The sequence below is a fragment of the Telopea speciosissima genome, chromosome 8 (genome assembly GCF_018873765.1).
Source record: "Telopea speciosissima isolate NSW1024214 ecotype Mountain lineage chromosome 8, Tspe_v1, whole genome shotgun sequence".
In the NCBI taxonomy this organism is placed as follows: Eukaryota; Viridiplantae; Streptophyta; class Magnoliopsida; order Proteales; family Proteaceae; genus Telopea; species Telopea speciosissima.
In genome coordinates, this window is record NC_057923.1 from 11,441,437 (window position 1) to 11,457,969 (window position 16,533).

The window sequence follows — 16,533 nt, forward strand, 5'->3', positions numbered from 1 at the left end:
AATCAGCCTTAAATCTGATCCGATCCGTTCCGTTCCGTTCCGTTGTGACTATTTTTTTTTGCCCTTTTGATAAGGTGATCCGTTGTGAGCCTTGTGACTCAGCAAGTCAGAATCAAAGGAAGTTCCCGGAAATGCTTCCGAGTTCCGAGGGGACAATACGGTTAGCTAAGAAAGATGCTTTTATGTTTAGCTTGATTGGTGCGGTGCTCTTACCGTCATCAATCTTAAATGAGTCCCACTTAACTAACTTAAATCTTACACGTCAGCAATTAATATCACGTGGCATCAACTTAATTTCGTATTTAACATTTTAACCCCCTTAGGCTTTAGTGGGCCCCACCCATAAAGGAAGCGTAGTGCTTTTCATCCGTCACACCATAACGCCGTTAAGTAACGGAGAAACGGGGTCTGAGTCTGACCGTCTGAGTGAAGGAGAGTTTGAGGCCGCTACTTTTCGACCCACACGAGGAAAGTGTATTGCTCTAGTGCTTTGCTTTCATTTCATCTTCGCTTTCGATCTGTCACTCTGCTAGTCCAACTGCCAACTTCGTTGTCTCCGAATTTTTCTCTTATTTTTATCTTCAATTCCTCGTTTTAATCTAATCTGTTGCTTACTGTTCTTCTTTCGATGGGAATTTCGTCTACTTTCTACTGGTCTCGTTGCATCTCGCGCATCAATTTAGAGGGAGCCGATCGGTAGACATTCTCTCTTTTCTTCCGCCGCATGGATTCAAGAATTGAGGAGATAATTGAATCTTGTTAACGCTTCTGGTTTCAGACGTAGTTTGTTCAATGGCCATCAGAGGTGTTGATTTCAAGTGGTGAGTTCAAATTTTTCTTGGAAATTTGAGAACTGTTTTGTGGAAGATATTTATGTACATTTTCCTCTTCCTCGTCCTTTTTCTTCATTTGTCGTACTAGGGCTTTATTGTTATCTATTTTGGAGTTTCTTTTGCAGGTATGATGGCTTCTTCTTGTCCATGCTCGCGACTAGTGTGTATCCTTCTTTTGTTTTAGCAGTCGTTTTAGTTTGGCACTTTTGAAGATATGAGAAGCTTTCATACTTTTGCTATGTTGCAATTTGAACTTGATCTGTCGCACTGTAAGCTTGCGTTTTATTCTTTGACGACATCTTTAACAGAATCATTGTTTCCATCAATTGGAAGCGTTACCATCTATGTACATACCCTTTGCATATATGGACTGTGGTGAGCTGCTGGCTCTTGAAGAGTACAACATAATTTTCTTACTGGGCTTTTCAGAAGATTTGGTTTTGATCAGTCACATTTGTACTTTCTTCTACTGGTTTTTGTTGTTGCAGGTTGACTATACAACTGTCTTTGTTTTCCGTCTGTTGATGTTTCTCGATAATGGCCTAGCTGCAGGGATGGGCTTGTAAGCACTCATACCTTTTGCTGTCGGTGATTGAATTTTTAAATTCGATGCTGCTGATGGGGTTGTTATCCATATCCATCATAGTCGTACTTGACAAGCTGCCATTCGTACCAGAATGAAATTTATGTAAATAATAAGATTGAGATTCTTTTTCTTCTTCTTCTTTACATAGCGTCCAATGTGTTTGAAACTGCTTCATTCCTTATTTATGTCTTCAAAGTGTCATCATTTCAGTGGTGCAAAGAAGCATTTATGTGTGCATGATATGTTTGATGGAACAGTTACCCATAACTTATATTTAACAGCTTTCTGAAAATTAGATTTTATTGCTAAATATTTATTTTGGTTTGAATTTGGGCTTTTTCGGTTGCTTAGCTCTTACTTTGTAGTACTGTGATCTTGCACTACCAGCTATTCTATTGCCTTGCGGTCTTTGGCAGCACTGTTTCAACAGTCCATTTGGTACTGAAGTCCAGTAATCTTTCTTTCCATGCAGCCATTCACAATGATGAGCTTGTGTTTCATAGTTCTGTACTTCTGTTAGCTTAGGACATCAGTGGTGTTTTACATTTCATGCTTCTTGGCTGTATAGCTTCATGCTGTTTACCCAGTGCTGAATTACAAAATTCTTTTCACATCCAGTTAGGATATCAAAGTAACAGAATGTAAATCTTTTAGATAGTTTTTACCTCTATTATTACTCAAGCTTTAATTTTTTCCACTTGAAAATTTCAATTCATTCCTCTCTCTCTCAGCTGCAAAGAAGCTTTTTATTAGTAATATGCAAAGAACTCTTTACAAATATACATCGAGATTTGCAAAAGTATTGGTTCAAAAATTTGTATCAATATGAGAAATCAATACCAAAAATTCCACCAGCTTTGTATGACTTCATGGATGCTAACTCCATCAAACTCCGATGCAATTGCCCAATGGCCCCAGTCTGTCTGAATTATCAACACAAAAACTGAGCCTTTTTTATCCTCTCTGCTGTTCCCTAACAATCTCTGGTTCCTATTAATCTAAATCTTTTTGATCATCAATTGATAGAGTTAAAGATTTTGGTTTTAAACTCTTTCTAGACTTGATGCATGGGTGTTTTGTTCATTTTTAATTTCCTTTTAATTAACCTCTTTCTTATTTATAAAAACAGTTATTTTACAATTGATTTCTTTGGAGAAAATTATTACCTGTCTTTGTGTTTCATCTTTCATGCATGGATTGCGAATAATATGATTCTCCTCCCTCTTGTGGGTTCGATTTTACATGCTTCCAGGGATCTTGGGTGGCAGCAAAGATATGCTCGCTTCTGTGGAAGAATTGTCGTTCTTTCAGTTCTTTCACTGCTACTTTATCCATTCCTTTGGGCTTGGACTGTAATTGGGACCCTTTGGTTTACTAGTGCAAGAAGCTGTGTGAGTTTCTGAATACTTTTTCTATGGGTAGACAACATGGTTTGCAAACAAAGCTTCATTTATGTATGCTTCACTATTTTTTGCTTGCAGTTGCCTGAGGAAGGTCAGAAATGGGGTTTCCTTATTTGGTTGCTTTTCAGCTATTGTGGTCTCATTTGCATTGCCTGCATCTCTACAGGAAAGGTGAGTTGCTTTCAATAAGTCCAGTGATTTCTGATCTTTATTGATGTGTGAATACTCTGGTTGATTGGACTTCATAAACATTTTCTTTAGATGCTCTTAATATCCTTTGGTTTTGACATTCCATTGCTAGAGGAGGAAATTAGTGTCTTCTTATATGGTTAGCAGGCAGTAGATTTGAGGAATATTAAACTGGATAATTTGCATTATAGCTCCAGAGAAAATAGTAAGAATATGATTACATGGTTACAAGACCCATGGTATATTGGTATGAGCACCACTGTAGTAGAGCTTATGGTTTAAGATATCTAGGGCTGTGCTATGGGAAGAGGTGGTGGGAAAAGTCTTCTGGTATGGAGCAATGAGATTTTTGTTAGATAGATTAAGATATCAGCAGTAATGGAAGGTAAACCAGGGTTTTGAAGAAGATTTAGGTCGAGAAAGATTGATGCTAGGGTTTGAGAAAATGGAAAATATGAGAGAAAAATAATTCTGATATTTACAGGATTGTGAATAATACTGTGAACAGTAACATATAAGGTAGTAGTGAAAAAAAAAAAATTAGATTATGCAAAAGTGGGAAAGAAGAGGACAAAGAATAAATGGTAGATTACTTTAGAAAGTAGAAGAAGATTACATAGGTCCTTCCTTGCTCATCAAAAAGGGGGGAAAGAAAAAGGAAGATTACCTAGGTCCTTCTAAGGGTTTTACAACACTGGCTTCTTGCTCTCAAAATTCAAATTATCATTGATCAAATTTTCAATAATAAAAATGTGCCTAAATCATGGGGTTACAGCTTATTCGAAATTCTGAATATTAATTGTTAATTTAGGAAATAAATTCTACTCTAATTATAAATTACAGTAACTCTTAAAACATAGAGTTTTCTGAACCTGCTTAGTGACCAAAGCTTTAAATGAATAAGTAAATAACTTCAATTCTCAACTTCTTCTTTTATTACGGCAGGAACCCCCTGCAGCTGTATTAGACAGTATCCATACTATTTATGATCTTTTCAGTGATGGCCAGAGGGAACCCAATGATAGATGTAATGTAAGGCTAGGTCTCAACAACCCTAACTCCAGAAAGGATCTCAATACAACTCTAACAAGGTACTGTTTTCGGTTCTTAATAACAGTTTGTTAATATGCACCAACAGTAGACAACTTTAGGCTATAACAGCCCTTAGAACTTCCCACAACACCCAACATGCATAAGCAATAATCCCAGCCAAAAGGCAAACTCGGCACTCTGCAGCAGCCTATAACTCCTATCACAGAGCAAGGATAGGGCTCACAATTCAGAAAATAAATTGATATCAAGAAACACAGCAACACTCAAGAGATTGGGGTGATATTACCATCGAGTGGAGAGATTAATGGTGGTGTTCAGACCTCAAAAGATCAGCCAAACCGATGGCTGAATCTGAAGTTAGACTGATTCTTGAATTAGGATTGGAGATTTTCAAGATCTCACAAACCAGGCCTCAGAACAGTCCAAATCCCTGGTCGAGTGGGGCTGCCAGTAGGGTCCAAAAGATACCCTGAATCTGATGAGAGATTTGGGAAATCGATGGCCTTCAATAACCCTCCAAAGAGTTGTATCGCAGCCTCGCTGATACTTGAATGGTTCTCTAATCAGCAATCGGGGGCCAGTAGCAGGTGTGCAACACTCAAAAGAACCAATAGTGATGATCAGCAACCTTCTAGGATGGATCAATTGGTCCATAAATCAAAACTCAGAATATCAGGGAGAATAGGTATCGATTGAGAGAAGAAGAGGGAAGAAGAAGGATAGAAGGAGGGGCCTCTCACCCATGGTCTTTCACCATAGCTTTCTCACAGAGCAACTGAATCTCTCAACAAACTGATTCTCTCAGCCAAGCTATAAGCTTAATTTATTTTCTTCAAATCGTGTGGGGATAATCCCTCATCTTTGTATTTATAATAAAGTAAATCTGTACAGGCAAAAGGTGTCATAGATGATGATGTTTCACAAAGAATTAAAGAAGGATGGATGAAGTGGAGAGGTGCGACTGGAGTACTGTGTGACTGCCACATTCCTTTAAAGCTTAAAGGAAAGTTCTACAGGACTGTTGTCCGATCTGCTATGATGTATGGGGTGGAATGTTGGGCAGTTAAGAAGTGCCATATTGCGAAGCTATGTGTTGCAGACATAGTACTAAATCTCGTTTCGTTTCGGTGTTTCGGTCTGACCGAAATTTTCGAGATACCGAAATTTCGATATTGTTGAAATATGGTATTATTCTGTGGGTGTAAAATGCCAAAAATGACCGAGATTTCCAAAAATTTTGAAACGAGATGACCGAAATTACCGAGATTTCCGAAATGAGATGACCGAAATTTCCGAAATATTCGAAATATTGTATTTTTTCATATCGGACTTGCGTTTCGTTTCGGACAGGTCGAGATACTCGAAATATTCGATATCTCGACCGTATTTCGCGAGTTTTAGTACTATGGTACTTGCAGAGATGAAGATGATAAGATGGATGTGCGGCAAAATTAGGAAGGATAAAGTGAGAAACGAACGTATTAGAGTTGATGTGGGAGTTGCCATGTGCAATGGAGGCCTGGGGACGCCCCAGTAAGGGGAAGTGATCTGATGCCGATTGAAGGAGCTAAAAGAGCTAGGGGCAGGCCTATGATGACCATAGGTGAGGTTGTGAAGAATGACATGCTTAGTCTGGGTCTTGTGCCAATTATGACCTCGGATAGAGCCTTCTAGAGGGCAAGGAACCACGTTATCGACACCATGTAGCTAAGATTTTCCTGATTTCTTGGGCTGTCGTCTTTCCTCTTACTTTCATTTTTCATTTTCCATTACTTACTTTTCTTATCCCATATCTTCATTTTAATCTACATTCCTCTTCATTTCTCTTACTTTGTTTTTGAAAGGATCCATGTAGCCGACCCCATTTAGTTCGGATAAGGCTGAGTTGTTGTTGTAGTACAGACAAAACCTCCCATGCGTGAGAGACTTAAAAGTTTCTAAATACAATCAAATAAAGATAATCCTACTTTGTAAATCTGAAATTAGAAACTATTGCTAACTAACTTGCTATTACATGAAAATAGAAAGTAAAGTTGTAAGTAATTAAATAAGCTTCCATTCTTCCTCACATGCCAGCTGTCCATGGAACTCTACAACTCTCCCAGAAGTCCTCTTCCACAAGTAACCAAATCCCCCACAAAAAATCTCCACACTATGACCAGACTTGGGGCCCACGAAGATCTGAAAAAATCCTTTCTTTAACAGGCTGTCGATGGGCTGGTCCGATGGGCTTTGATAACATCATTAAATAGGCTTAAATATGGCTGAAAACGTACTGACTGATTGATTGACAGGATATGTCCAGCTACTAGATTATCAGCCTAGCACTGCATCAAGATGCTGCAAATATGTTGTCCAATTGTGGTCCAATAAGATGCCAATGCCCAACAGCTCAAGTCCATTACTAGGTTAAGAGCAACAGTGCTGATTCAGCACTTCTTTGCTGTAGGTTTGCTAGGGCTAATCAATGATTATACTCACATTTAGTATAGTGCATAGGTAAAGATTTCTCATTGAGGACAAAAGAGGCCTCACTTCTTAATTAATCAATTGTGAGCACTGCACAAATAAACCTCCCATATGAAGTAAATCCTAAAAGATACCAATTATCTAATATGGTCCCTGTACTTGGTCCATCATAACCACCCAGCAAAGGTCCAAGCATTAAATGTTTCTTCCTAGCTCCATCCCTCTACTCAATCAGTGGTTCATCTGTTAGACTATTGATATGAAGAATTTTTGAGTTCCTTACTACAGCTTTACGAATTGCTGTGTCCATACTGTATTATGTTATGGATAGTGGAGTTCACTTCCCATCATTATGATTCAATAGTTCTGATCAAGGGAACCTTGGAGGTAGTCAATTCCTTCTCAGTAAGGAAGGTGTCTCAAATTGGTACGATGTGAGAGAAGGAAATTTAGGTAGGATGGGCAAGCTACTTGATGGCTGCACCTGCTATAACCAATATCTTTCAGCTTCCATGGTTAGGCTTGGTAGAGTTGCCATCATCTCTGTGCGATGGTTATCATTTCTTCTTCGTTATCTCTCAAGAACCCATTGCCTCTCTTTGGGATGAATTGTTAATGTTTGAAATTAGATTGGTTGGATGATTTTGGACCCGGGGAAACAGAAATATTTCGCCAATTTTGACAAGTTTTGCTTATAATTTCGCTCACAGGGAAGGGTCTAGTAATGGGACACCCACTTAGTTGATAATATGAAATTGCATCTAACATCAAATATCTGCCACATAGCCAGCTCCGATGGGGCCCAAATTTTGTAGACATTTTGACCCAAGGTCCCCTGTTCACATGTCAATTTTCTGCTCAATCCGAATAGGTTGGGTGTGAAAAGAAACCATAAAAAAATCCAGGACTACGAAGAGGGTGGATGGGACTATGAGGTGGTGCATGGACATACTTGGGGGTTGCATGCCACTACGTGGGAGGGTAAATGATTGGATTTGGGGCTGAAATTTGACATGGCTAATCCAGGCCTTGACTTGTCTATTCAACTGTTGGAATTGCCAGCATCATGTGTAAGTAGGGGCATTTGCTGTCAGATATCGATTCGAAAGATCACCCACCTGAGTGATCCTAACTTTTTCCCCAGGGGTTTATTTTTTCTTTTGATTTTTCAAGTAGTTTGTGATTTTATACCATAGGTTTGGTGATTTTAACTCTTCATAATGTGTCAGTTCATGTGGTAAATTTTGTGTCTTGATTATGGCAATGGTTGTCAGGGTTTCTGCCATTTATTTCATGGCATAATGCTGTAATTTGTTGGCTATATCTTGAAGTTCTTATGGTGGTTCTTGTAGCTCAATCAGAACTTGATCACCTTCGTTTCCTAAGGAATTGATGTTTTTCCCCATGATTGAATAACAATTAGTAAGCTGGCTGTAATTTGTTGATACTCTTTCTTTCTCATTTTTTGATTCCCATGAACTTTATTTTTCTAAATGATCTGATTTGGAAAATGTGCTAGTGTTCTAAAACGGTCCACTTAATCCTAAACTAATTGATATTTTTTTGGGTTAGTGGTTGGCGAGAAGGCAAGCACACCTGCTACGTGCTCAACAAGGGATTCCAATTTCGGAATATGGTGTAAGTTGTAAAATTCCTTGGGTTGGATTTATTTAGTGCTTTCATGAAACTTCCCTTTTCTTGTTCCATCGTAGCTGAAAGTTTATCTGTCTGTAACATGAGTGAATGCTTTTTACTCGACCATAATAACTTCATTGGTGTCCAAAACCTTAAAAGATTGAAGGCTTTTATTTGACTCTATTCTACATTCTTTTTGTGTCAAACATTTTAACTATTAAAAAATCTTTGCTATTGCAATCTGTAGTTTAGAAAAGAAAAGAAAAGGGACCTATAAGTGAATGAATCGTAGGTTTTTGACAATAAAATACTGCAGTTTTTCGTTATTTACAGAAATTTCCATTTTATGGAATGGTTTTCCCAGGCTGCTTAGTTGACAGTAAAATGTTGGACCAGCACAAATATCTGCCATGTGGATTGTCAGATGGTGCTGAAATTTTATGGACAAGTAGGCCCCAAGATCCCCTGCTTAAATGTCAGGTTTAATCCCAAAAGTGTTGACCAAGGAAAAATAATGCATTGAATACAAGAGTATCGGGAGGGTGTATGATTGAGTTTGAGTTTGAGTCTGAAATTTGACACATGACCATATCTCCATTGTTCTTCATCTGTTTTACAAGTAAGTTGCTGTTTATCCCTCTATAAATTGAGTACTGCTATACAGAGGATTTAATCTGATTTTGGTGGGTTAATCCTCTACTGTTAATACTCTTTATATGATATCATTGGTGTTTGTAAATTTCACAGCACAGAACTACCAACAACTATCCAGCGACAGCCCTGTTTGGGTTTCTTTTTTCCCAAATTGAGATCTGCTGTAGTTGGGAATCTGCCCGTCAGATTCCTTCAATATTTTAGGGTGTTAAAGGATCACATAAAAGGGTCCTTCGACAAGATTTTGAAGGGGATCTAATCACCTGATCTGGTTATATAAGAAATCTCCTGAATATACTCTGTTTTTTGGTCCAGATCTGAAGAATTAATTTTTGTTGCAAGTCTAACGTTTGGGTTCTGGCTTCATATTTTGGGAGTTTGAAGAACCCTCCAAGACTGACCTTCGACCAGATCTTGAGGCTGATCAGAGCCTCTGATTTTCTGCAACTAAAAATGTACTATTCCTGGGTTTGGAGCTAATTGGTTGTGAATATTGGTTAAAATTCGACCTTCATCCAAGAGGTTGATTTTTTTTGTCTTTTTTTTCTTCCGACTTTTCTGATTTGGTTTACTTGGGATCTTGTTTAGAGCGTTGTGTAACCTGGACCTACCCCCCTCCCCCAAATCCCATCACTGTGTGGTCGAGGTAACCTTTTCCCTTTTATAATTACTTATATCAGAGGTTTCTTTCTTGGAACATTAAAAAGAAAAGAGGGTTGTTTCTTCTTACCATATAAGCTTGGTGTGACAAAGCCGTGTTTGCTCCGTGTTATCCTATTTCCTACGTGAAGGACAGATGTTTGGTCTCTATTTTCTACTAAAATAAAGTAGACTTAGCAGACACTGGTAAGGGCCTAAAGGCTGACAGGAACAGTGTTAATGCTCATGAGACTCTTAATCCAGGACCATAACTGCAGACTTAGGTATGTATCTTGCAGCTACTTTGAAGTATATCCATGCTTTGATTGGAATGGATAAATGAGGACAGAAAAAGCTTATGAAGCCAATCATTGAAAAGTTCATCCTTGAATCTCACAGTAAAATTGTCAAGCACCCATGGTATCATGAGATCCGTAACTTGTACACAGGCTACATCCAAGTTCAGGGTTCCTCTTTTCTTGTAAGCACTAAGCACCATATCCACACAATTCAGTACTCAACTTCTTTCTCCCTACATTTCTTCCTTCTTTCACAACTCCACGGGTAGGATTCCTCCTTTTCTCCAGTACTTTTTATCTTCTTAATGAGATTGGCGGAAGTAAAATAACAAATTCCGTCCTCTGAGACTTTTAGGATAGGATTCTCATTTCTTTTGGTAGAAACTGAGAAAGAATTCTATATATCCAGGAAGAAGGAATTGGTGAAGCCAATGTTTTAAAATAGAAAAATAAAGGCATCTCAAATATGCTTGGCCATTCTGTGGGAGCCAGAAAGAGCAAACTACAGAAGTTTATATGGAAAATGAATGCAACTTTACTTATCCCAATTATTTGGGGTCACCCACATAGTCTTTTGTTCTGCCTTTTCACTGTAATTAGTACGTATCTTCTATCCATCTTGCCAGTTCAAACCACACTATTATTTCTCTTCTGAAATCAAGTTTCAGTTTTAATTTCTATAGCGGTGAAGAGACCGCAGCACATATCCTGTCAGTCAATTACTTCCTTCCCCCTTTATTTCTTCCCTTAGTCCAGGCCTACATGCACTAGGCAGTGAAAATGAGGTGAAGGCCAAAATGGATGTGGGTTGAGATGGTGAGAAAATCCTTGACGAATTATGGCTCTTAGCAGAAGACAAGGCCAGATTGAGTGCTGTAGTGGAATTTCCTTTGCTTCTCTTTTGTTGTTTTATTAATGAGCAACTGTATTCTTGATTTAACTTAGAAACTTTTCCTGTCCTTTAGCTTCTTATTTATGTTCCCTAAATCAAATCATGTTATGTTGAAAGGGCACTTCTCTGTTTCAGGTTTTAGTTGACATGATTCGGGTACCAGATTGGGCTTTTGAAGCTGCTGGTCAGGAAATGAGAGGGATGGGCCAAGATACAGCTGCATACCATCCAGGACTTTACTTGACTACAACCCAGGTAATTGTTGTTTGGTGCTAGCACTAAATCAGAGTTGTGTTATTTGGGCCATCTATTAATAAATACAAGAAGTTTGTTCGGCTCTAAATTCGTCTCTGAATTGTGCTTAGATTTTGATTTGAATGGAGCTCTACTATCTGGGCTTTGACTGACACTTGGAGAAGCAAAGTCAATGCTGGATGAAACAACATCCTGGGGTGTAATGTGCCTACAATAACTGAGTAATGATGGCAAATACTATTCAAACTACTACAATTTTAGGAGGCCGCCTATGCAAAAAATCTAGATCAACTTTGAAACAATACCTTTCTTTCCTCTTGCTTAGTTATTGTCCACAAACTAATAGAGAAGTATGTCCATCCCTCAATTTCCCTCTTGCAATGGTCTCTTCTCAATCTCTGTACAGACCGCTATTTCAGTATTCACCACACTATATTTGTTTTTTACCAGTTCTTAGTAACAAGTTGATATGTCACTGGATGCAACACTTTCTGAGTTGCTTACTTCAAGCCATTAGACATTAATCTTCCCAATTCTTGAGCCATTCCTTGAAAACATTCAAAGAATAATAGCATATTGTTCTTAGATATATGTATCCCATGTGAAGTCCTTAGACCTTAGGGTCTCAATCTTTTTTTTTGTCTGTGCATGATTAACTCCCTTGGTAGTTCTTGTCTTCTAGAGAGTCAATGCTAAACCAAGAAAGCCACTTCATCAAGCGTGTTTTGTTCATTGGACCGTCTTTAAGCCGCTATTTCATGGGTTTGTAAACCCATTTTGATCTCACAAGGTGAAACTTCCCTAGATCTTTGTTTCTCTTTCCTTCTCTTCGACTCTTCTAAGTATTCATGAGTCTCTCCATTTCCATAGACACCAAAGAAAGGGCCAAGGGTCGACATAAAATAAATGGAATGCAGTTATCATTCTTCTTTCCCTCATGGACAGGAATGTTCTATTCCACCTTGATAATTTGATGTTCCTGCATCATAATCTCCTGTCCTCAGGAATGGATTCCAACCCACAGGGAAGATCTTTGTCAATTTCTTTTTCATAAATAATTTCCATAAAAAAAAGGTCGTAGGTAATGACTTGAAATCTGGCAATCTGTGGAACATGTAAATTACTACTAGACTAATTTGATTAAGAAAAGGAAAATTCCTTAGTTCTCGATTTCAGGCCAGAGAGCCTCAATCTGCATTGACGACTTCTGCCAGTCTGTTCTCTGATTAAAGGTCCATGTTTTTTTTTTTTATGACTTGATTACCTGTAAAAAACGGGGAAAAAATGATTTGATGAAGACGGAAATTGGAAAAAGTTATAACAGTAACCTGTTCATTGGGATGGGCTGCAATGGCTCATGTTTTCTGGGCCCTCTTTGGGCTCCTTTGTGAGGGAGCAGAGCTATGCTATCAATTCTAGATTGTATTCTGTTGATTTCGGCAATTTTTTGGGTCCCTGTTGAGATGATTAAGCTCAATTTTGATGGGGGCTCTCCAGGAATTCTTGGTCCTGCAGGTATTGGGGTAGTTTTCATGGATCACAAAGGGTCTAATGTGTTTGTACTTTCAGGTCCAATTGGCATTCTGATTCTTTATCTGCAGAGTTGATGTTCTTTATTGTGGTCTGAAGATTTCTTTCTATATGGGATGGGATACATTTTATTACTGAAAGTGAAGTTTCCTTTGTCATCAAGTGGTTGGAGTTGAGAGATGGAGGTCTTTGGTATTCTCTTAATCTTATTAAGATCCTTTTGTGCTTCTAGAAATATCACTTTCAAGCAGAGGTTGTGATCTGCTAATGGAACAGATCATGTTGATTATATCAAAACTCGGGGCACCAATAATTATAGTTTGTCATGGGTAGAGACACTATTGCTGACATAATAACTGCCATACAAAATGCTGACATGAATAAAAAAGGAACAGTTCGAATTATATCCCTGGTTGATGAGTTAGTAAAATCTGGGTGGTCAGACTGTTCCTGTACATAGGGCCTTGCCCTATTATGCATTGGTGGTTGTTTTCTTTCTGTTCTGGCCTTGGGAAGTCATCTTGTTAATGCTAGATTTATAGTTTTATTTTTTCAGTTTAATAAAATTTTGTTCTTCTAAAGAACTAAAATGAAATCTTTACCCTAAAATATCAATCTGTAAACATCACAGAATGGTTGATACTTATATCACCCTTGAATAAATTTTTGTTTGATTCATATTGACTAGGGAAATAGCTGTATGTATCAGCCAATATGGTTGAAAAAAATATGTTAGCCCTTGGTTCATGTTGCATTACTAGTTTTACTTTCTTCATGATTCTGATAACTATGTGTTTTTTTTTTTTTTTTTTTTTTTTTTTTTGTGTTGGTTGGTTGCACACAGAGAGAAGCAGTGGAGGCACTTATTCAGGAACTTCCCAAGTTTAGGCTAAAGACTGTTCCAACTGATTGCAGCGAATGTCCTATTTGCCTTGAAGAGTTCTGTGTAGGTAATGAGGTAGGTGTTTCTTAATTAACAGTTAATTTATCATTCTGGTAACCCTCTTTATAAAGTTAATTTTTGGTAGTTTCATCAGCTCCTTTCTTTTATATTTAATAAAGAGAGCAATGTGATTGGTTGGATCGGCCGATCCGGATTGGGATTGCTGTTTGAGGATCTGAATTATGGGGCTAATATATGGAGATTTGGTTGGATCGGCCGATCCAGAGGCCCTTATATAGGCTTGCAACAAAACCGATGGCTGGAAGTCTGCAACTAAAACCGGAGATCTATCATTCTGTTGAACTGAATCTTGTGATATCTTCCTCTCTGAAGTTAACAAACATTGCCTTCTTTGTCGATCTCTAATTTGAATGCATAGATGTGAGATTTAAAGAGATCTGACTTCCTATATTTTTGAGTTTTCTGCTATTGAAAAGCCTAAAAACAAGGTAGCAATCTTGCTTAGATCTGGAATTTTTTCTGTTTGCTTTTTGACTTTTTGCTTTCATGGGCATGGAACAGTTTCAGCTAAACCATAGAGCTAAATTTTATGCTTGAAATCCAGAATCAAAGTCAAAGAAATATATTGAAAAATAGGTGGTTCTTATGTTGGGACTTGGAATAAACCTTTCTTTGTGGAGGTAGGGAATACCAATTTATTCCTTTGGAACATTCAGGAACAGGAGGATTCAATCGAAAATATCGACAAATACTTGCGTAGTCCAAGAAAATAAATTTTAAAAGGATCCCCTACTATATCTCAATTGAATTTTAATATTTATTATTAGAATAGCCGAAACAGCCATGATAGATCCACTTTTTCTTTTGTTGATTTCTATAGGATTTTTAAGTAAAATTTCTTACATTTTTTAGGGACTTCTGTACATGCGATACAAGTTTCTTTGGGTCAGATTGCACAATCCAGATGGCCAATCTGGATTGGAATTGGGTCGGTATTGCCAGTGGCCACTCTGACCCTGATCCCGGTCTTTAAATTCTTGAATATGGAAGCTTCCAAGGACTCATTCCATACATTCTTTGACTGTACTTACTGGTGGTTCAAATACTTGTTTCTGGTTTGGTCTAATTGATGATTTCCCTCTTGCAACCCGCAATTGGGGCTCTTTGAATACTTCAGCCATCTTTTTTATCTACTCATCTGACCTACTGGATTGACTTTTATTGAGTGGTATGTACTTCCAGCTGTGGTGATGATAAGCAAGGGTGCCGTGTAGAATGGGTTGATGATAGTAATGGGTTGTTATAATTTCTTTTTGCCTTTGTAAGAATTATGGTAACTTTTGAGTTCCAAGTCTCTTACAAGAAGTGGTGCAGGTTCGTGGGCTCCCGTGTGCTCACAATTTCCATGTGGAGTGCATTGATGAGTGGCTTCGGTTGAATGCCAAGTGTCCACGCTGTCGATGCTCTGTCTTCCCTAACCTTGACCTCAGTGCCCTCTCCAATCTCCGTGCTGATTCCGGGAGGACGTCTGCCAGTGTTGTGACCACCACACGCTATGTGCGAGCTCAGCCTGTTGGCCAGAGTAATCTGTTGAGGTTGCAGGGTCTGCTCCGACCAATCCGATCAGAGAATGCTCTACCAGGAAATGATGTGGAAAATGCCTTGGAAGGTGCTGAGAATGGGGCGACTGTAGCTCGAGGTCCCACAAGCACGACTCTCGCACCGGTGATGGAATGCTTAGTTGTTGATCAATCAACCCAGATTCAACACTAACCATCCCCCTCTCATGGATTTTTATGGTGCTCTTATTTTTTGGGGAAAGGCGGGGGGGGGGGGGGGGTTGGATTGGAGAGAAGTATTCCCAATGTCACCCCCTTCAAAGAGAATTAAAGGTATCCATCTCATTCCTTGTCCCATTGTTCTTGCTGACCTTATATAAGGAAGAAAAATGAAAACGAGTTGCCTCCTGTCCAACTTCTGGGAATAATAAACCAAATACAACTAATGAAACTCCTGCCAGGAAAAAGAGGCAAAAAGTTTCTGTGGTCAGGTACATCTAAACATTTTTCCAGAGGGGCGCGGGTTAGTTTTGCCACTTGGAAAGGTGATCTGGTAATTTTGGTTCTTGGATATCTATGGATGGGCTGGATTGATCATGTGTATAATTTTAGATCCAAATTCAATTATTTACCCACTTTTGTAATGGCATGCTTTCATGTGTATATCCATGCATCCTCTAGGTATTCCATGCACTTTATTGATATTTTTTTTTGGGGGGGGGGGGTGGTTAACATGCACTTTCTTGGTAGTTTTGAATTTTTTTACTGTAATATTTTGCCATATGGCAAATTTAGTTTCAGTTGAAGCTTTATATGTGACATGGGTTTATGTTTCCATCAAATTTTAGCCCCTCCATATTTCCTTGTAGTGAAAAGAGGTGTTCATCTAGGAGGCAATTTGGTTGACCCCAATGATAAAAAAAAATAAGATGAATTTTGCGAATGAAAACTTTACTGAGTGATGGGGAATCAAAAGAGGTGATTCTGGCATTTGTTTGGTTGAAGAACAAAACAAAAGCTTTCATTGTGAAAGTGAAACAGTATAAAGAACTTCTCAATGGGGGCATTTGATTGGAAGTAGAAGTAGAAGGAGAAGGAACTGGAAAAAAGGCTTTATGGATTGGCATTCATAAGGTATGTCTGAATGTCACACCTAATTGTACTATGTGAGAGGTGGATGTGGTAATTCTAATTGTTAAATATGTAAAGTATCAATTGATCATGCTATTATTTAACAGAATAATGAGGTACTATGTATTCATGTGCATCTTTTCAATGCTCCAAGTATTGGTTTATATCTTTTTTGGTAATGCAAGCATTGGTTTGCACCCTCTTACCAGTCTTGTAATTTTAGTGTTTTATTATCCCTCTTGACCCACGCTATCTGGCCGAAACTTGACATATGATCAAGGATCAAGGGATCTTCGGGCCTATTCTCTATGACTGTATGTATTAACAATTATGGTTAGTGGTCATAACTAAGGTTCTGTTTGGTTGCAAAGGAAATTAAAGGGAAGCGGAGTGAAATTTTCATACTTAAAAAAGAAACTTTTATAATCATTACTCTATGTGACGTGACAATATCAGGAACTTCAAATCATTCCAATTTTGGTTATTAAATTCCACTTTATTT

The 16,533-nt window shown here is 38.2% G+C and overlaps 1 protein-coding gene across 1 annotated transcript; it reads left to right on the forward strand.

The window, feature by feature from the left end:
• The first annotated feature begins 457 nt into the window (after positions 1–457).
• On the forward strand, positions 458–15,123 carry LOC122671040 (E3 ubiquitin-protein ligase SIS3-like). Its single transcript, XM_043868131.1, has 10 exons — positions 458–821; positions 959–997; positions 1,142–1,208; positions 1,322–1,395; positions 2,672–2,810; positions 2,901–2,993; positions 8,106–8,171; positions 10,788–10,907; positions 13,282–13,395; positions 14,716–15,123. Exons 1-10 carry the CDS (start codon positions 793–795, stop codon positions 15,112–15,114), a joined length of 1,140 nt encoding a protein of 379 aa, XP_043724066.1. The 5' UTR covers positions 458–792; the 3' UTR covers positions 15,115–15,123.
• The last annotated feature ends 1,410 nt before the right edge of the window (positions 15,124–16,533 follow it).